General features: G+C 62.8%; 2 protein-coding genes across 3 annotated transcripts; one reads left to right on the top strand and one right to left on the bottom strand.

Moving 5' to 3' along the window:
- Positions 1 to 41: 41 nt before the first annotated feature.
- LMAN2L (lectin, mannose binding 2 like) lies at positions 42 to 9,563 on the bottom strand. 2 transcript variants are annotated; one of them, XM_068421616.1, is made up of 8 exons: positions 9,431 to 9,563; positions 9,227 to 9,345; positions 7,736 to 7,853; positions 6,852 to 6,934; positions 5,001 to 5,162; positions 4,809 to 4,923; positions 2,250 to 2,369; positions 42 to 1,674 (listed from the first exon to the last, which is right to left on the bottom strand). In XM_068421616.1, exons 1-8 carry the CDS (start codon positions 9,561 to 9,563, stop codon positions 1,532 to 1,534), a joined length of 993 nt encoding a protein of 330 aa, XP_068277717.1. In that variant the 3' UTR covers positions 42 to 1,531. The 2 variants fall into 2 exon arrangements, with proteins under 2 accessions (XP_068277717.1, XP_068277718.1); XM_068421617.1 differs by lacking the exon at positions 5,001 to 5,162.
- Positions 9,564 to 10,408: 845 nt separating this feature from the next.
- On the top strand, positions 10,409 to 18,315 carry CNNM4 (cyclin and CBS domain divalent metal cation transport mediator 4). The gene is made up of 7 exons (XM_068421609.1): positions 10,409 to 11,852; positions 14,521 to 14,664; positions 14,748 to 14,885; positions 15,426 to 15,595; positions 15,720 to 15,816; positions 16,461 to 16,636; positions 16,751 to 18,315. The coding sequence occupies exons 1-7, from the start codon at positions 10,409 to 10,411 to the stop codon at positions 16,961 to 16,963; spliced, it is 2,382 nt and encodes a 793-aa protein (XP_068277710.1). The 3' UTR covers positions 16,964 to 18,315.
- The last annotated feature ends 1,096 nt before the right edge of the window (positions 18,316 to 19,411 follow it).

The following is a 19,411-nucleotide window of genomic DNA, read 5'->3' as shown; positions in this document are numbered from 1 at the left end:
TCGGGGCAGGGGACTGGGTGGTGACACAAAGCGTGGCCCTGTCACACACACACAGACACCGCTGTTTATTTACGGCTCCAGGGAGAGGCACACACGTTTGGCTCCTGGTTATCAGGTGAAAAAAAAAAGAGGCAAAACACCAGAAAAATTCTCCTTTCACACCACAACCGCCCTCGAGCACTTGGGAAACAGCTCCCACCTCCCCCAGTGACACCAAAAAACACCGGCCACTTGCACCCCCCCGCCCCAGGTACCACCGGGACCCCCCCCCCAGGTACCACCGGGACCCCCCCGGGATCCATCCTGGGTCCGAGTGTCCTGGAGCGCTGCGGGGCGAGGACACAGCTCCCCAGGACCCGGGTGAGGAGGGTGCTGGCACCCATGGGGCTGGCAGGGTGACAAGTTCCTCACTAAGAACTCCCCTGGGGACACACTGACCTAATATCTCCCTCCCCTGGGGACCCCGCGCCCTCTGTGCCGTCACCTTGTGGGTGACCGACGGGGTCCCCAGGGGCGATGGGCAAGAGAAACGCAGAGAAATCATTGAGCAAAGCAGTCGCTGAGGTAGGAATTAACGAGGAGTCCCTGAAAGGCAGCGAGAGCCCCGGCTCCGAGGGGCAGAGGAACGGCCCCTCCCAGGCTCAGCTCCTCCTCGGAGAGGCCCCAAAGCCACGACATGCAAAGAGCAGCAGGGCGGGAGGCATGTGGGGTGGTGGCATGCTCGGGGGTACCCCTACGGCGTGGGGAGAGGGGCTGAGCCCCCCAAAAGGCAGCAGCAAATGGTTCTGAAAAAACAAGGATGGCGGCGTGACACCCCGGAGCGAGGAGGGGTCCGCAGGGATGAGGAGCAGGTTCTGACCTGAAGAGCTTGGAAATGAAATGGCTCGAGACGAGGGTGATGGTAACGCTGTGAGGGGTTAGCGTAGGGGTCCAGGTGGCTCCTGGCATCCCTCAGCCGGGATTTCACAGCCCAGGTGGCAACTTCTGCCTGTGTCCAGGCTCCCCCTGTACGGCAGAGCCCCACAGCACAGCCCCTTCCTCAGAACAACCCACAAAGGTCCTTCAGGGATGGCAGGTCCGGCGCCGCGGTGCTCAGCTCCCAGTCCACCACACTGGGGAGCCCGGGAAGAAACAGCCGCCATCCCCACAGGGGGTTTTGGGGAGACACGAGGGTCGCTGCCATGAGGGTCCAACCGTCCGTCATGCTCAGGCCAGTCCAGGACGGGTGGGAGTCGGGATGTGGCTAGCAAGGGCTAGCAACGGGCCATCCCGCGGCGGGTTTCCCAAGTCACAGAATCAATCAGGTTGGAAGAGCCCTCTGGGATCATCGGGTCCAACCATTGCCCTGACACCACCATGGCAACTAGACCAGGGCACTAAGTGCCATGTCCAGCCTTGCCTTAAACCCCTCCAGAGATGGTGACTCCACCACCTCCCTGGGCAGCCCCTTCCAATGGCTAATGACCCTTGCTGAGAAGAAATGCTTCCTAATGTCCAACCTGACCCTCCCCTGGCCAAGCTTGAGGCTGTGTCAGTAGAAATGTTTCCGGCTCTGCTCCTGCCACTTGTTGTAGACGATGACTCCGATGACGATGGCGAAAACGATGGCAACGAGGGAGAAGAAGACGATTAAGAAGAGAGCCAGGCCGCTCATGGGCTCCAGCGGCGCCTCCACTGCGGGAGAGAGAGAGAGAAACAGCCCGTGAGCCCCCGCAGAGCCCAGCTGGGGGGGGTTTAATCACCCCGTACTGACACACCAGTGACCCCACCCCCGGCTCACCCCACCCCAGGGTTTGGCTGCCCAACGCTTTCGGGCCCAGCTCACCGTAAGGGCTACAGCTGTGAGATCTCAGGGCTCGGGGAGGTGTCTGTGGTGGGATTTCTGGAGAGGAGATGACCCCATCGAGGTTCAAACCATCCGTGAGCTTCCAGTGGACCAGCACACCCCATTTTGGTCACGGCATGACCGAAGCAGAGCAGACACGCTCAGCCTGGGGTCCTCCAGGAGGGCAGCACTGCTGCCCATGATGCCCAACGGGGACGGGCTGTGACACCAGTTGTGTCAAACAGTGGACAAGAAAAACCACCAGCAGGAGGAACGGGGCACGACCTCCCAATTCCAGCTGGTTTGCTGGTGAGATGACGTGGTTTCTGCTCCGCAAGCACCACAGCTCCATGACCTTGTGAGCCCCCCCCAAATCCCCACCGGTCCCACCTTCCCCTGGGCGAGGCTGGTGGCTCCTACTCACTTCCCGGCAGCTTGAGGTTGTCCACGACGGGCAGATACACCTCCCTGTCCCGCTTCTCCTCCTCTGGCGTCCGCTCCACCGTCAGCTGGTAAAGCTTCAGCGAAATGATGTCGTGGTTATCTAGAAGCAGAGCAGAAACATGTCACCACTGTGGCCAGGGGGGAAGGGTCTGGAGGGTCTGACCTGCGAGGAACGGCTGAGGGAGCTGGGGGGGTTTAGCCTGGAGAAGAGGAGGGTCAGAGGTGACCTTAGTGCAGTCTACAACTACCTGAAGGGAGGCTGGAGCAGGGTGGGAGTTGGCCTCTTCTCCCAGGCAACCAGCGACAGGACAAGAGGACACAGCCTCAAGCTTGGCCAGGGGAGGGTCAGGTTGGACATTAGGAAGCATTTCTTCTCAGCAAGGGTCATTAGCCATTGGAAGGGGCTGCCCAGGGAGGTGGTGGAGTCACCATCTCTGGATGGGTTTAAGAAAAGCCTGGACATGGCCCTTAGTGCCCTGGTCTAGTTGCCATGGTGGTGTCAGGGCCATGGTTGGACTCGATGAGCCCAGAGGGCTCTTCCAACCTCAGTGATTCTGGGATTCAAGTGCCACAAGCAGCACCACGGGATGTCACCGCTTGGGGCAAAAGGCTCTGACTCTCCCTTCCCAAGGGGGGAAAAGTCACCTCCCCAGGGCTGAAATCTGCACCCCAGCACCAGGCCCTCTGCCAACAGGAACCTTTAAGCTACTTAAATTAAAAAAAACATCCCAAATGGGGAGATCATCTGACTCAAAACCTCTCAGCCACCGCGTCAGCATCGGCCTCACACGGCCCCGCTTCTTTCACTCGTGATGGTGGGAGCTGTCAGCGGGCCAAGGCCAGCGCTCCCCGCCAGCCTGCCAGAGCTCGGAGAGAGCAAAGGGACTTTTGTTGGAGCCAACAATGGGCTCAGGCAGCGGCCATCAATGTGCTTTTGTAAAGGCAGAACTCAAACGGGGCTTCAAACCTGCCCAAGGAGGCACAGGGGGTAATGTCAGGCCTCACGGCACCTCCACCAGCGTGAGGCAGAGGAAGGCGGAGGGCTTTAGCTTTAGTTTGCTGCAAAACCTGATTTACACCGGCCCCAGGCGCACCTGGTGGGTCCTGGGCTACAAAATCCAAAGCGAAATACACCCAGAGAGAGAGCCAGAGAGCAGGAGCGAGTGTCGTGGCTTGGCTGTAACACCCACGGCTCCTCCCAGCTCTGCCCTCGGGGCTGACCCACGTACCACAGGTCGCAGGAGAGTACAAGAGATGTTTTTTTTTTGGTGCTCATCCTGTTTTTACTCCTCCCACGGTGCGTGTTTTGGAGACAGACCCTCCAGCTGAGCCACTACAGCCCCTTGGCCACAGTGTCGTTAAGAGAGGTGGGCTAAGGTCAGGCCGTGGCCCTGCTGGGAGCTCGAGAGGTCACAGAGGAACGCGTCCAGGCGCGTGTTGAATGTCTCCAGAGAAGGAGACTCCACACCCTCTCTGGGCAGCCTGTGCCAGTGTTCGGTCACCCTCACTGTAAAGAAGTTTTTCCTCATATTTATGTGGAACCTCCTGTGTTCCAGCTTGCACCCATTGCCCCTTGTCCTGTCAAGGGATGTCACTGAGAAGAGCCTGGCTCCATCCTCATGACACTTGCCCTTTACATATTGATAAACATTCATGAGGTCACCCCTCAGTCTCCTCTTCTCCAAGCTGAAGAGACCCAGCTCCCTCAGCCTCTCCTCATGAGGGAGATGTTCCACACAAGAGGACACAGCCTCAAGCTTCACCAGGGGAGGTTCAGGTTGGACATTAGGAAGCATTTCTTCTCAGCAAGGGTCATTAGCCATTGGAAGGGGCTGCCCAGGGAGGTGGTGGAGTCACCATCTCTGGAGGGGTTTAAGGCAAGGCTGGACATGGCACTTAGTGCCCTGGTCTAGTTGCCATGGTGGTGTCAGGGCAATGGTCAGACTCGATGATCCCAGAGGGCTCTTCCAACCTGGTTGATTCTGTGATCTTCATGGCTCTGCGCTGGACTCTCTCTAGCAGCTCCCTGTCCTTCTTGAACTGAGGGGCCCAGAACTGGACACAATATTCCAGATGCAGCCTCACCAGGGCAGAGTAGAGGGGGAGAAGAACCTCTCTTGACCTACTAACCACACCCCAGGATGCCATTGGCCTTCTTGGCCACAGGGGCACACTGCTGGCTCATGCTCATCCTGCTGTCCACTAGGACCCCCAGGTCCCTTTCCCCTCCACTGCTCTCCAACAGGTCTGTCCCCAACTTGTACTGGTACGTGGGGTTGTTCTTGCCCAGATGCAGGACTCTACACTTGCCCTTGTTATAGTTCATTAAATTTCTCCCCGCCCAACTCTCCAGCCTGTCCAGGTCTCTCTGAATGGCAGCACTGGTGTGTCAACCCCTCCTCCCAGTTTGGTGTCATCAGCGAACGTGCTGACAGCGCACTCCATTCCCTCATCCAAGTCATTAATGAATATATTGATTAGTACACCCAAAGCTGCCAGAGCCACTTGGGAAACAACGCCGGGGACGCCGGGGCAGTACCTGACAGGTCTCCAGTGACAGAAGAAGTCCCAAAGTAGTACCCGCGGGGCAAGCGCACACCCGGCACGTCGATGCAGTCTCTCCACTCGTGTTTACCGTCGATATCGATCAGCACCTGCAGGAGAAGGAGCTGTCCCAGCCTGGCCACGGCCCCGCTGCCCGCTCCGCCCCGGCAGGGCAGGCAGCACCCACCGTCAGCCTCCTCTTCACGTAGCGGATCACCAGGAAGGTGTCGTGGTTGAGGTTGCGCACCATGGCCGTGCAGCCCCCCAGCTCCGTGGGCCGCCCGTCCCGGTCGTGGTCGTAGGTGAGGGAGCCGTTGTTCACCATGGCCGAGATGTAGGGGAAGACGCGCTGCGGGGGGGGGAAAGGCTTGGGGTGAGGTTCTGCCCTCGCCTCGCCGGCCACGACAGCCACTGTGGACCCCAAACTCCTTCACCCCCCAAGAATCTGTCTCAACAAGCCAGCAGCACGATCCCACTCCATCCCCAGCCTTCCTCGGGCTCAGCCTCTGCCATCCAGGACGGAGGACAGCCCGTTTCCATGCAGTCTGCTGGCTCACACGAGGATTTCTGGGCTCACACAGGGATTTCTGGGCTCACACAGGGATTTCTGGGCTCACACAGGGATTTCTGGGCTCACACAGGGATTTCTGGGCTCACACAGGGATTTCTGGAGCTCAGAAGAGGGAATTCCTTGACCAAAGTGAAACCCAACAGCTTGGGAACGGGTTGTCAGCAAGAGCAAGTACCTGGTTTCCCGGGCTGTACCTCCTCTTCTGAGCCTGCCAGTCCAGGGTTAGGGCAAAGCAAGAAAGAGCACAGAAGCAAGACGGTCACAGACCAGAGTTTAGTATTAACCTGCAACCTGGAAACTTCCTCCCTGGAGAGCTCAAGCGCATTATCTGCTTAGCAGAGGCTAAAGCAGAGAGGGGTTTAGGTGTTAGGTGCCAAATCCGGGGACACACGGTGGGGAAACGGTGCCGGGGAGCAAAAGCCACGTCAAGTGTTGCCACGTGCTCCTCACCACGCAGCAGCTCGCTTGCACAAGAGCCAGCACCCCAATGGGGGACACCACAGCCACGAACTAACCTGTCCCTCTTCCCCTGAGCATAAGGCACTTCATTTTGTCCTTTTAAAGGCGAGAGAAAGCAGCGGTGAACCCACACACCCATCAGCATTTCTCCATCCCTTCCCCTCCTCAGTGCTTGACCGGAGGGAGGGCAGTCCCCTCCAGCTGCAAACCACGCCAGGAAGCCAGACATCCCCACTCCGCTGATGATTTCTTTTAATTAAGACTTGTCATGCATCCTTTTACCCCAGAAAAGCAGAGCTGCCACCTCACAAACCAACAGGATCCATCCAACACCACGTTAATCCCCGAGTGCTGGCGGTAACGCGGTGCCAGGCAGCTCAGAAAGGCTTTTAGGAGCACAAAGTCCACCCCTGGATGTTTGACTAAAAGCCGGTTACTCAATATTTACTCAGCAGCTCCAAGGTCAGGGCGCATCCTGAAACTTATTTCAGTATCAGGGAGGGGAGGGCTCGGGTTTAACTGCCTCTGCGCTCCCTTCTCCATAGGAACAGCCACCAACAAACCCCCAAACAAACGACAGACACAGCAGGAACACAAAAAGTTACTAGATGGGCACCTTTCCAAGGGGCAGCTTGGGCACCACTCTACTCAAGGTCTACAAAGGCCACGCTCTTGGTACGGCTTCACCTCAAGCGCTGCTCGCTGGCAGCCTCCAGAAAGCACCGGAGCTCGTGACACTGAGGGCGCATCATCAGCCAGTTATCTCCTGCCCCTGAAAGCTTTTTCTCCGGGTAAAAGCTGATCACAAAACCACCCCGCAGCTTTTCACGTCTCTGAAGGGTTATTGCCTCGCTAGGAAGAAAAACCAACCATGCAGAGCGCAGCGGGGAGGAAGCAGAGTAATGTCTGGCCTTGGATTTAAGAGCTCAAAGAAGATGGCGCCGCGCCAACATGAGCCATAACCTCGGTGCTGCCCCTGCACTGTCCCGTTCATCCCTCCGAGCTCACCTCCTGCTGCTTCTCCTCGTTTGGGTAGGTGTCCACGAACACTCCCAGGCCCAGGAAGTTATCCTTGCTGCCGAAAACAGGTCCTAGAAGGAAGGAGAGGCTCTGAAGAAGGGTGGCAAGGCCAGGTGGGTGTTGCAAAGGGTTTGTTACCCATCTCTCTGTGTTGTTCTCTGGATCAGGTGACGAGGCAGGCGCTCTCCAGACCACACAAAGGCAGATTTACCCTCAAATCACAGAGCTCTGCGTCAAAACCCACGCGCAGGCTGAGTTGGGAGGAGGTACGGGGTGAGGGCAGGGAGACCCGGGTCGGGCACTGCGGTGGGGGAACAGCGAGGAGGGATCTTTGGTCGCCAGCTTCCACCTGCTTCTGTGGGACGGAGCTGTGTCACCTCCTCAGTGACAGGGCTGAGCCCCACAGAGCTCCACACAGCCCTGAGCGGTTCAGGGAGGACACAGACCCTCCAGGCAGGGAGTCAGAGGCTCAGATTAAATCCCCTCCCCTCGGCTGGGCAAGCTTCCTCTGCAGTCTGGCTTTTAAAGAGCTAACTCCCAGCATGGAAGGCCCCACACGTGCCATCACACCCACTGCCCATCTCAAGATCAGGGCAAACAACCCCAAATCTGCCTCCCCCCGAGCTGACTCCAGCCTCCCAGGGCCCCCGTAAAGCCCTGACCCGGCGCGCCGAGGCTCAGAGGCACCTCGTTACTCCCTCTTCGCCTACCAGAGCGAAAGAAAAACAGCCCCAAGGCCCCAAAACGCCACGATTCCCCCGAGCGAGCCTACAGATGAGGGAGAAGGCACCCTCAGGAAGGTGGCACGTGCCACCCAATACCTTCCCCTTGAGGCACAGCCGCCACCCTGGCACCCACCGCCGGCTCTTTACCTGGCTGCATGCGGTCTTTGGTGTACCAGATGGCAAAGCCGTCGCCGTTCAGGTTCTTCTTGCCTTGCCCGTGGATTTTAAAATGCACCTGCATCTCCCAGTCTCGGAGGTAACACGGCTGCAAGAGAAGGAGGGAGGACGTGAAATCAGGGGTGTGAAATCAGGGTGTCCTTCACCTCACCCCACGAGGGTGTGGGGCCGGTGGGGACAGACCATGGCAGCTGACTGCACTGTCCCCTGCCCGTCACAGCAGCTCCACACGCTGCCCACACGCTCCCCGTTCCCTTGCTGCCCTATATTTTGGATGTGAGGAAGAATAATTAATCCCAAGGGCCATCATTAAGCCGAGGGAATCGGTCATTACCCAAGGCTATGAGGAACCGATTCCGATCTCACGTTCTGAGGCAACAGCAACTCCAATAAAATCAATAACAACCAGGAAAAGCAGAGCAGAAAGAGCCCAAGGAGCAGCTCCTAATTGCTGACGAGCCAATTATTTCTTGAGCTCCCAACAAATTCCCTGCGCTAACGGGCACGCGAGGAGCTTGGAACAGATTTCGCTCACGCGGTGTCGTGAAGCCCCTGAAGCCACGACGTTTTGTTGGGGCCGTAAATCCAAGCGAAATAAACCCCAAACAACCTCCCTCAATATTTTATAAGAGGAAAATTGAGCCTGACTGATCGCTTTGGGTCTTGTAGGGCGTTTTCCAAGCCACTGCTGGATTCTAGGGCACAAAACCCTCATTGATTTCAACCACAAATTGAAATTCCAGGGGAATTATCGAGGTTTTTGGGGTCTGCTGGGCAAAAACCTCGTGAGGGGCAGCGAAACACCACGTCAAGCTGCCGCTTTGCCGGCCCCGCTCCGAGCTGTGGGCACGGCAAAGGGCGCAGCGGGTGTGCTCTGGCCGTGGGGGTCCCCAGAGACTCCCCCCCCCGCCCCCAGATCCTCCCCCCAGCTCAAACCCCCTCCCCACCAGCCCCCCCCCGAAGTCCTGCCCATACACCCACACCCCAAACCCCCTTACTCAGGACTTCCCCCACACCTGGCTCAGTCTCTATCCCCCAAAAAACCCCTCAAACCCCCTCCCCAGCCCCCCCAGCCTCACCCCAAGCCCCCCAAACCCCCTCAAACCCCCTCCCCAGCCCCCCCAGCCTCACCCCAAGCCCCCCAAACCCCCTCAAACCCCCTCCCCAGCCCCCCCAGCCTCACCCCAAGCCCCCCAAACCCCCTCAAACCCCCTCCCCAGCCCCCTCAGCCTCACCCCAAGCCCCCCAAACCCCCTCAAACCCCCTCCCCAGCCCCCCCAGCCTCACCCCAAGCCCCCACAACCCGCTCCCCCCAAAAAAAACCTGGCCTGAACCTGCTTCTCCAGTCCCCCTCCACTATCCCACCCCCACGAGGGGCACCCCACGGTCCCGACCCTCTCGCCTACCCCACCCCGGTGCCCCCCCGCCCCGGTCCAGGCCCCCTCCCACCCCGGTGCTCACCACTCGGTTCCAGACAGCTCCCTGCTTGCTCTGCACGTCGGGGGTGAGGCGGATGTACTGGGTCATGACCATGGCGTTGCCCAGCAGATCCCACAGCCCCGAGCTGGCCGAGCCCACACCTACGGCCCAACGCGCACCGTCGGTACCGAGCGCCGGTACCGAGCACCGGGCACCACCCAACACCCCCCTCGACCCTCAACTCACCCTGGTACGGCTTAGAGAGCGAATGCTCCCGCTTAAGGTGCTCCTCGGTCTGCTCGGCCCGCGGCCCGCCCAGCCCCAGCGCCACGGCCAGCAGCGCCAGCCCGGCCCGCCACCGGCCCGCCGCCGCCGCCATCTTCCCTCCGCCGCCCGCCCCGCGCCCGCCCATTGGCCGCCCCGCCCCGCCGCCGCGGGTGTCGATTGGCCGCGCCGCCTGTCTGTCAACTGAGAGGCGGGTGGAGGGGCGCGGGGGGTGATGGGTAATGGAGTTGAAACCGCCTTAAAGGATCCGCGCCGTACTGCTCCCACAGGTCCTAGTGCCCCCCCTCCCCGGGTACTTGTGCCCCCCCCAAGTCCTTGTGCACCCACTCCGAGCCCTTGTGCCCCCACTCCGAGTCCTTGTGCCCCCCCAGATCCTAGTGCCCCACCGGCTCCTTGTGCTCCCCCCCCACCCAGGTCCTAGTGTCCCTCCCCGTGTACTTGTGCCCCCCAGATCCTGGTGCCCCCCAGGTCCTAGTGCCCCTCTCAGGTCCCAGAGCCCCCCCAGGTCCCAGCGTCCCACCCCAGGTCCTAGTGTGTCACCCCCCAGGTCCTAATGCTCCCCTCCTTCTTCTGCCCTCCCCTCACCACTCCAGGTCCTAGCGCCCCCCTGTCTCCCCTCATTCGCCTTCCCCCGGGGACACCCCACACCTAACCGACACCCCCACCCCGGTGACACTCTTATACATTGCTCACCCCGCTCCAGCGCCCCCCCCCCCCAATCTCCTTCAGGCGCCACCGCGCTCTCCCCCCACAGCCCGTTGCGGTCCCCACACCCCCAGGCCCACTCTGCCATCGCCCCCTTAAGGTGCCATCGCCCCCTTAAGGCGCGCGCGGGCGGGGCGGGCAGGGGGTGCGGCGCGTGACGTGCGGCGCGGGCGGGGCGGGGGCGTGGCGCGGCGGGTGACGCGGCCGCGAGCGCGGCGGCCGCGAGACACCAACATGGCGCCGGGCGGCGGCGGGCGGCGGCGAAGCGGCGGCGGGGGGGGGGCGCGGCCCGGTGGGGCCGGCGGGGGCAGCGGCGGCGCGGGGGGGTCCCCATCGTCCCCTCCGTTACTGCCGCCGCTGCTGCTGCTGCTGGCGCTGCCCGGCGGGGCGGTACCGGCGGGGGACAGCGTGATCCTGGGCATGAGGCTGGAGGAGAGCACGAAGCCGGCGACGGGAGCCCCGGCGCGGGGGCCCATCCGCGTGACGGAGGGGAGCGAGGTGCTGCTGCGCCTCTACGGGCTGGGCCTCGGCCCTCGCACCGGAGAACGGGTGGCTTTCGCCGAGTTACGCCCCGCCAACGCTTCGGTCCCCAACGGCACCTGCCCCGAGCGCTCCCAGGACCTGCTGGTCCAGCCCGGCCCGACCGAGGCCCACGACACCTCGGCCCTGCTCCGCGTCCGCGTCCAGCCCCTGCGCAAGGACGAGCAGGCCAAGACCTACGTCCTGTGTACCCAGCGCCGACCCGGCCAACCGTGGTTGCCCCACGAAGGCCCCGACGGCCGGATCGTGGTGCTGGAGGAGAAGAAGTCGCTGTTGCCCCTGTGGCTGCAGGTGATCCTCATCGCCGGGTTGCTGGTGCTGTCGGGGATGTTCAGCGGGCTCAACCTGGGCCTCATGGCCCTGGACCCCATGGAGCTGCGCATCGTGCAGAACTGCGGCACCGACAAGGAGAAGCGTTACGCCCGTAAGATCGAGCCCATCCGTCGGAAAGGGAACTATTTGCTCTGTTCCCTGCTGCTGGGTAACGTGTTGGTTAACACCACCCTCACCATCCTCCTCGATGATCTCATCGGCTCCGGCATCGGCGCCGTCGTCGCCTCCACCATCGGCATCGTCATCTTCGGCGAGATCGTGCCCCAGGCGCTCTGCTCCCGCCACGGCCTGGCCGTGGGCGCCAACACCATCGTGGTCACCAAGTTCTTCATGCTGGTGACGTTCCCCCTCTCCTACCCCATCAGCAAACTCCTCGATTGCATCCTGGGCCAGGAAATCGGCACCGTCTACAACCGGGAGAAGCTGGTGGAGATGTTAAAGGTGACGGAACCTTACAATGACTTGGTGAGGGAAGAGCTCAACATGATCCAGGGAGCCCTGGAGCTCCGCACCAAGACGGTGGAGGACGTGATGACCCCGCTGCAGAACTGCTTCATGATTAACAGCGACGCCATCCTGGACTTCAACACCATGTCGGAGATCATGGAGAGCGGCTACACCCGCATCCCCGTCTACGAGGACGAGCGTTCCAACATCATGGACATCCTCTACGTCAAGGACCTGGCTTTCGTCGACCCCGACGACTGCACCCCCCTCAAAACCATCACCAAATTCTACAACCACCCCGTCCACGTCGTCTTCCACGACACCAAGCTGGATGCCATGCTGGAGGAGTTCAAAAAGGGTGAGGGGGGTCAGGGGGGTGCCCGGGGTGCTGCTTCCTTCCCCTTGGTGGATGCAGGAAGCAAAACTCCGCGGAGTTTTGCCCTCCGGGGCTGGATCTGCCCGCAGCGGGGCTGCCTGGGGTCCCCACGGTTCGGGTGGTCACAGTCCAGAGGGGACCAGGCGCCTGGGGACACGGTGCTGGCGGTGGCACCGAAGCAGGGGGCAGCTGCCCATCCCGTGGCTTCCGGGGGTCGGTGTGTAACGGTGCCGCACCGGGGAGGGAGAACCTCAGCGTTACCGGCGGCGGAGCAGCCCCGTGCTCAGCGCCAGCTTCGAGAACCGCTTTGGGAGTGTTTATTTGCTCCTTGTTTTTAATTATCTGCCCCGGGAGGCCCTTGAATAGCTGCTGGAAAATTGCTGGGCTCCCCGGTTTGGGCTTGGCTCCCTCCTCTGGGCCCTTCCCCGCTGCGGGGAATGGGGAGTGCCGCTGGGTGCCGGCCTCATCCCCGCTCTGCTTCCTGCTCGCGGCGTTGGGACACCAGAACGGGACCCCGGCTCACTGGAGGCTGATCCCAGCGGGAGCGGGACAGGCTGCGTTAGCTCCGAGGCAGGACCTGACCCACCCAGGGTCCCTGCTTGGGGCTTTGAGGACCCTCCTGCCCTTGCCAGCTTCTCGCAGCCCAGGGGCCGGGCCGCGATGAAGTAAAGAGCCGGGCTGTGCCGGGTGATGCCAGGCCAACCCTCAGCCCTGCGTGACCCCGCGCTCTCCTCTGGCTCCCGTCACACGCGCCCGGCGGAGGTCCGGGCCCATCGCAGGCTGCTTAGGGACATCTCGGGGTGTGTCGTGCAGAGATTTAGGGGCTCTAATAATTCCTCCCGCAGCAAGAGCTCGGCGTGGGCTGGGGCGAGGGTTTGGGAGCTGGTAGGTCCAAGCCTGACTGATTTTTGAGGGTGGGTAGGAGAGAGCAGCTCTGCTCCTGCCTCCCTTTGCCACCCTGCGTCCCTGGCACCCAAAAATATCAGCGGGGGATCAACACCCCCGGGTTGTGGCTCCGTGGGGCTCACGATGACGGTGGGATCTCAGCGTCTCGTCCCCAAAACCAGCAGTGGAGCAGCAGAGGCCTGTTGCTGTCGGAGCTGGGGTTATCCCAGCTGCTGGCACCAGCTTTCCCTCCGACGAATCCTTATTAAAGGATTTGAAGCGCGCTCGTTCCGGTTACAAAGCCGCCCCCCTCCTGTATAACGTCGCTGGGTCAGGAGCGGGTGAGCTGCGGGGCTGCTGCCTGGGCCACTTTTGGGGTCCCTCTCTGACCCCCGAGCCCTGTGGGTGCAGCACCCCGGCGAGCCTCTGCCCTCATCCCACTGATCGAGACCCGGATCAGAAGCAGGAGACACCCAGCAAAGGAGGAGGAGGGAAAAAATTAACCAGTCGTGCTTCTGATCATCCTAATTGTGGGGCTGAGCAGCCAGACCTCAGCCCCCGGTGCCACAGAGGTGTCCCAGCTGTCACCTGGGGGTGACGGCTCCCGCGGTGACATCCAGCGCTCGGCTCAGCACCTTGTCCCGACCTCCTCCTCTTGGTGTGCACCCAACATCGAGTGGCGACCACCCCGCAGGGAGCTCCCGGGGTGTTGCTCTCCCTCCTCTTAGGGACCGTGGTGGCAAAAGGGGGGTCCCAGGGCGGTGTGTGGGGTCTGTCACACCCCGCTGGCGCTGGCACCGTGCCCTTTGCTCCGGCGGTTCGGGCTCCCCGTGGCGTGTTTGCTTTGCTCCCCGCCGAGCTCAGCCTTGGGGGGGAACCTCTGGGGCTGGCCCCGTCCTTCCACCTCTCCTCACCGAGGGGGTTGGACGGGTGGATGAGGGGTTCTCACGCCCCACACAACAATTTTAGGGTCTTTTCGCCCCTCTCTGCTTCACCTTTTTGCAGTGGGGTTGCCTGAACCGCGTGAGCTTGGGGTGCTGCTCCCTAAAATCAGCTTTTCCCTGAGCGACGCGGGGCCTGCGGCCGCCTGCTCTGAAATTAAATAGCAGAGAGCGTCAGGGAGGGCAGATTTGTGCTGGAGGGAGCACCTTGCCACTGGCCTGGGGGCGAGCGTGGTGCTTGAGGAGGTCAAAGGGGTTTTATTTCAGGCTGCGGTCAGGGAGGGAACGTCGCTTTCCTCCGTGCCTCAGTTTCCCCAGGCTAAGGATACCGGTCCTGCGGCTGCGTTGGCCCGGCCTGGGCACGCTGCGGTTTGCCACCCGGCCGCTCGGCTCCTCTCCGCGGAGCAGAGGTGGATGTTCCTCCTCCGAGGGGTTTTTGGGATGAAGAAGGAGAAATGTGGGTTCACGGAGGGGCTGGGTGTGGGGACAGCAGCGCCGGCGGGTGGGATTTAGCTTGAATAAGGCAAACCGTGCCCCAGTGACGTGGCACGGGCTCCTCCGGGGACACATCCCATCTCCTGTGAACCCCCTTGGCCCAGCCCACGCCCCACGGTGACACAGAGGTGCCTCGAGCCTGGCTGGCGCCGCTGGCACGGGCTTAATTACTGTCATTACGCTGGGAATTAGTGCCCAGCCCAGGGGCTCGTTTAGATTTTAACTGGTTTATTGTTTCCTGTCCAGGAGGGTGACGGGGAGGGAAGGGGCTGGTCCCGGTGACATCCCAGGGGTGATGTCCCTCGTGACGTCCGTGTGTCTGTCCGCAGGGAAGTCCCACCTGGCCATCGTGCAGAAGGTGAACAACGAGGGCGAGGGCGACCCCTTCTACGAGGTGCTGGGGCTGGTGACGCTGGAGGACGTCATCGAGGAGATCATCAAGTCGGAGATCCTGGACGAGTCGGATACGTGCAGTAGGTTTGGGGCTCGGCCCCTCTCCCCTCTCCATCGTGCGCGGGGGTCCCTCCGGCCCCCCCTGACCCCCTGCTTCCCGCAGCCGACAAAAGCAGCAAGAAGAGGGTGGGCAACCAGAAGAACAAGCGGGACTTCTCGGCCTTCAAGGACCCCGTCAACGAGCAGAAGGTGAAGGTCTCCCCGCAGCTGCTGCTGGCTGCTCACCGCTTCCTCTCCACGGGTGAGTGGGGTTTTTTTTTGGGGTGGGGGGAGCTCCGGGCACCCCTGGGCTCAGTCTGGCTGTGGAGCACTGGCACCTATGGCTCCCTGGCACCGACCCGGTTGGGTTTGGTGCACTGCCGTGGCCCTGGCAGCTGCGTGGGCTCCATTCCTGTCCCCCCACTGAGGAAGAGTCGCTCCAACCATCTCGCTCAGAAATTATGGGGTGCTTGTGTCTTGTCCCACTCTCCTCCCCTCTGTCCCTCCCCAAAATGAGAAGGGATGGGGCTCGGGGATGCCAGCCCTGCCTCTGACATCCCTCTGGGATGGTCCTGGTCCCTGCCTGGCATGTGTCCCCCAAAGTCTGGGGCTGCCCTTGCTGGGGACCTGGAGCTGGTGTTGGGGCTGGACCCGTGGGCTTCTGCCCCAGGGAGGTGTTGGTGGGGCCCAGCCTGATCCAGGGAACCACCCCGAGGGATGAGGGGGACGCATCTTCATCTGGAGGGACGGGAGATGGACAAGGATTGCGTCTCTGACCCCCCCCTTCCCCTCTTGCTCTCAGAGGTGACGCTCTTCACCCCCAACTTCATCTCGGAGAAGGTCCTCCTGCGGCTCCTCAAATACTCCGACGTCATCCAGGAGCTGAAGTTCGACGAGGAGAACAAGAAATCCCCCCGCCACTTCCTCTACTGCAAGAACAAGGCGGCCGACTACTTCATCCTCATCCTGCAGGTACCCGGGCGGGGGTGGCACGGTCAGCCACGCTCCTGGGGTCCCTTGGGTGAAGCTGTGGTGGCCTGGGGGGGGGTCTCATCCAGCCCGGTGCTGTGGCTCACACTCTGTCTGTCCCTTGCAGGGCAAGGTGGAGGTGGAGGCCGGCAAGGAGTGCATGAAGTTTGAAGCAGGAGCTTTCTCCTATTACGGGGTGATGGCCCTCAGCCCCTCTCCTGTGGGTAAGTGCCCCCCCATCGCCTGGGTGCCCGCGTGGGCAGAGCCCCCCCACCCTGAGCTAGAGCTGCCGGGGGGAACAGGAGATGCTGGAGGCTCCGAGGTGCCCCCGGTGCCCCCCAAAGCCATCCCGGGGGGCGTGGTGGCTGTCCCCATGGTGGCCATCCCCGTGGTGGCCGTCCCTGTGGTGGCCATCCCCATGGTGGCTGTCCCCGCGCCAGCCAGCCGGAGAGGAGGTGCCACTCTCCCCGCTGCTGCATGCGGTGTCACCCCGGCTTCCCGAGCACGTCACCAGGCCCTCCTTGTCCCCGTCACCCCCCACCTCATCCCTAACCCCCTGCAGGGTGACTGATCCACCGGTTCGGGGAGTCACAGTGTCCTCAGGCTGGGACTGTCCCCTGGTCCCCTGGGCAGCTGGCCCAGGGTCTGGCCAGGCTCCGGACTCCCTGGCCGTGGTCGGTGGCCATTTGGCAAGCAACAGGGATCAAATCTCTCCCTGTCACCGCCGGGCTCCGTGTCCCCAGAGCCTGCGGGACGGGGCCGGTATCACCGGGGGCTCAGCCCCCCGGAGTTGCCAGCACAGCGTAGGACCCTCCGCAGGGCGGGGGCTCGGTGCCGTGGCTCACCCCCGTCCCTCCCGTCCCCGCAGAGCTCCGCTCCCCGTCCCACGTCAGCAGCCTCAACCGCTCGGCCTCCCTCAGCTACCACGAGCGCTCCGACTCCATCTCCTCCCCCACCAGCGGCAGCAACAACCAGCTCAGCGCCGGCGCCCCGTACGTGGCCGACTTCAGCGTCCGCGCCCTCACCGACCTCCAGTTCGTCAAGGTGAGGCGGGTGCCCGCGGGCACGGGGACGGGCACACCGGCGGTGGGCTCTGCCACCCCTCCTCACTCCTTCTCCCCCCCACCCTGATTATTTTTTATCCCCCCCCACACACAGATCACGCGGCAGGAGTACCAGAACGGCCTCACCGCCTCCCGCATGGGCAGTTGTCCCCAATCCCCCGACAGCAACGCCCCTAAACCGGACACCGGTTTACCGGACAAACCGGAACCTTCCGCCACCGCCGACGACGAAACCACGAGTCTCCTGAACGAGAGGAACTGCCTGAGCCGCCGGAGCAACCACAGCCCCCTGGAAAACACCATCTGACCCCGGCCCCGCCGGCACGCGCCGGGAGGGACCTCGCGTGCCCGTTTTTAGGGACCCCTTTTCCCCGGTAGGAAACGTTTCGGCGTCTCCTCGGTTGACACCGGTTTGCCGCGGTGGCCGGAGAAGCTCCCGGTTGAGCTGGAGGCGGCGGCGGCGCGGTGGGAAACGGGAGCCGGGATTTGCTGCTGCTTTCCAGACTGGCTTAATTTTTTAATTAATTTAAACGGATGGTGACGGAGAACGGCACAACCCTCGCTCAGCTCAGGGAGCTTCAGGTCTCGGATGCCGCTTCACCCCCCCCCCGGGACGGGCACCCCGGCCCCTCACCGGTGGTTTTGGGGCCGCGACGGCGGACGGGAACGCCCGGGGTGCAGCGTGACGGCGGCGTCTCATCCTCCTCCCGGTGAGCTGCGGCCGTGCCGGTGACATCTCTCCATGCCCGTTCCCCTTTCCCGCTGGCCCGGGGGGCACCGGGGGGATGCGGCGGTGGAGAGCTCGGCGGCAGGCCTGAGGCCAAGGGGATGGGCTCGGCCTCCTACACCATCCCGGGAGACCCCCCCCGCCGCCTCCGCCACCCACCGGTGTCACGAGTGTGCTGAGGACGGCGGGGACGGCCTCCCCCACCCGTGGTTTGGGTGCCTTCCCCCCTTGCCGTGGGGTGTCTCAGGGTGTCGGGACGGGGACGATCGGTGACGGGAGGCGGGGGGGGGGGGGCAGGATCCGGCTTTTCGGGGCGCCACAAAGCTAGTGACCAAAGGTGTACAGGCAGGAGGGGGCCAGCGCCGCGTGTCCCCCTCCCTCCCCAACACGTCCCCTTCGGGGCAGGACGGGGGACCCCCGGTGAGCACCAGCCGGACCCCCCCGGTGCCCAGAGCTTCGTGCTCGGTGTTGGGGGGGGTCAGGGAGAGACACCCCCCCCCTATAAAACAGAAGCACAAGTTCCCTGGGTGAACCCTGTAAGTTATTGGGAGAAGGTTAATTATTTTTGTTAATCACATCTCGACGATCAGATCCTAGGTCCTTCCGCGGGGCGATACTAGAAATAATAATAATAATAATTAATAATAATAAGTTGAAAAAAACTTTTTTTAATTAAATCTTCCACTATGCAACGCCCCCCCCCCCCGCCCTTACTCTGGGAACTCGTATTTATTTGTCACGTCAGGTTTGATTTGTATATTTGGGGGATGCTGGGCCCGGGGGGGGGCTCTCCCGGTTGTGACACCCCCCCCCCCTTCCTCCCGCCGCCCCCTCCCGGTTGTGACACTGACGGTGGCATTTTATTTGATGGGGTTTTGGGGTGGTTTTTTTTTTTTTCTTTCCCAGTTGGGTAATAAAATTCTATATCTGTACGTCGGTCTCCTCCGTGCGGTGCGGGGAGCGCGGCCCGGTTACCGCGAGGGGGGCGCCTCCCGGTGCGGACGCGGCCCCTTTAAATCCGTCCCCGGTGTTGTTTACAGCGCGACCCTAAGGCACCGCCCACGGAGGGGATAGCGGGCAGCGATTGGCTGCACTGCGTGAGGGGGGACGGCTGGTGATTGGTCGCGAGGAGGAGCGGCGGCGGGGCGGGGAGCGCGGCGGCCGGCGATTGGCTGTAGGGCGGAGGGCAGCGGCGGGGAGGCGGAGCGACGGGGGCGAGGCGGTCGCTGATTGGCTCCTTAGGAGGAAGGTGGGCGGGGCGAGGCGGTGGAACATTATGGCGGGCCGGGCGCCGGGCGGGGAGCACCTGGAGTTCCTCAGCGGCGGCGGCTCCGCTTCGCCTCCCCCCGGGGCAGCCCCCGCCGCGCTCCGGGGCGTGAGGTGAGCACGGACGGGAACAACCGCCCACCCCTGTGCGTGCGTGTGTCCTCCGGGGCCCTGCCGCCATGTCTGCAGGGCAGGGCGCGCTGAGGGGCGGCTGTGCCGGTGCCGCGGGCCGGCCTGGGCCGCTCGGGACACCCCCCCCCCTTCTGCCTTCCCGCCGGGCCCCCTCGGCCGGTTTCTGGGGTGCGAAGGGAGCTGCTCTTTGGCAGGTTCACGCTGATGTCACCCACCGTGCGCCCGTCCCCGGTGTCTGCCCACTCCTTGCCCCGGGACCGGCAACCGGGCTGCACCGACCGCACGAGGTGCCCTCGCAGCCTCCAGGACCCCGAATGCAGCCAAGTCACCCAACACCACTGAGCCCAAAATCGTCCCCAGCAGCCGGACCCCCCTCCTGAGCCACCAGAGCACTGCACCAGGTAGGAGCCGGCACAGCAGCGGGACGGCGACGGCTGCCCCAGTAGCCGTGCCCAACTGGGAACCCATGAACCAACTGGGGGGTTGGAGCCGTCTCCATCTCCGGTTCTTCTCGGCAGCGAGGAGCCAAGGCTGGGCCGTGGGACAGCAGGGCCGAGCAGCCGCCAAGGTGCCCGATTTGGGGTGCCCCCTGCGAGGCTCCCTCCTCCCCACGAGTTGTGCATCTCTCAC

This window comes from Nyctibius grandis, chromosome 33 (genome assembly GCF_013368605.1).
Source record: "Nyctibius grandis isolate bNycGra1 chromosome 33, bNycGra1.pri, whole genome shotgun sequence".
NCBI lineage: Eukaryota > Metazoa > Chordata > Aves > Nyctibiiformes > Nyctibiidae > Nyctibius > Nyctibius grandis.
Note: the sequence above shows the minus strand (reverse complement) of the source record. Positions and strands in the feature narration are given on the sequence as shown.

Coding starts and splice junctions, on each gene's coding strand:
- LMAN2L (XM_068421616.1), bottom strand. CDS start 9,563: ATGGCGGCGGCGGCGGGCCGGTGGCGGGCCGGGCTGGCGCTGCTGGCC. Junction 7,854..9,226: donor GAGCTGTCTGGAACCGAGTG/GTGAGCACCGGG, acceptor CTTCTCTTGCAG/CCGTGTTACCTCCGAGACTG. Junction 5,163..6,851: donor ACGAGGAGAAGCAGCAGGAG/GTGAGCTCGGAG, acceptor CCCCCCCCGCAG/CGCGTCTTCCCCTACATCTC.
- CNNM4 (XM_068421609.1), top strand. CDS start 10,409: ATGGCGCCGGGCGGCGGCGGGCGGCGGCGAAGCGGCGGCGGGGGGGGG. Junction 15,596..15,719: donor ACTTCATCCTCATCCTGCAG/GTACCCGGGCGG, acceptor TGTCCCTTGCAG/GGCAAGGTGGAGGTGGAGGC. Junction 16,637..16,750: donor CCGACCTCCAGTTCGTCAAG/GTGAGGCGGGTG, acceptor CCCCACACACAG/ATCACGCGGCAGGAGTACCA.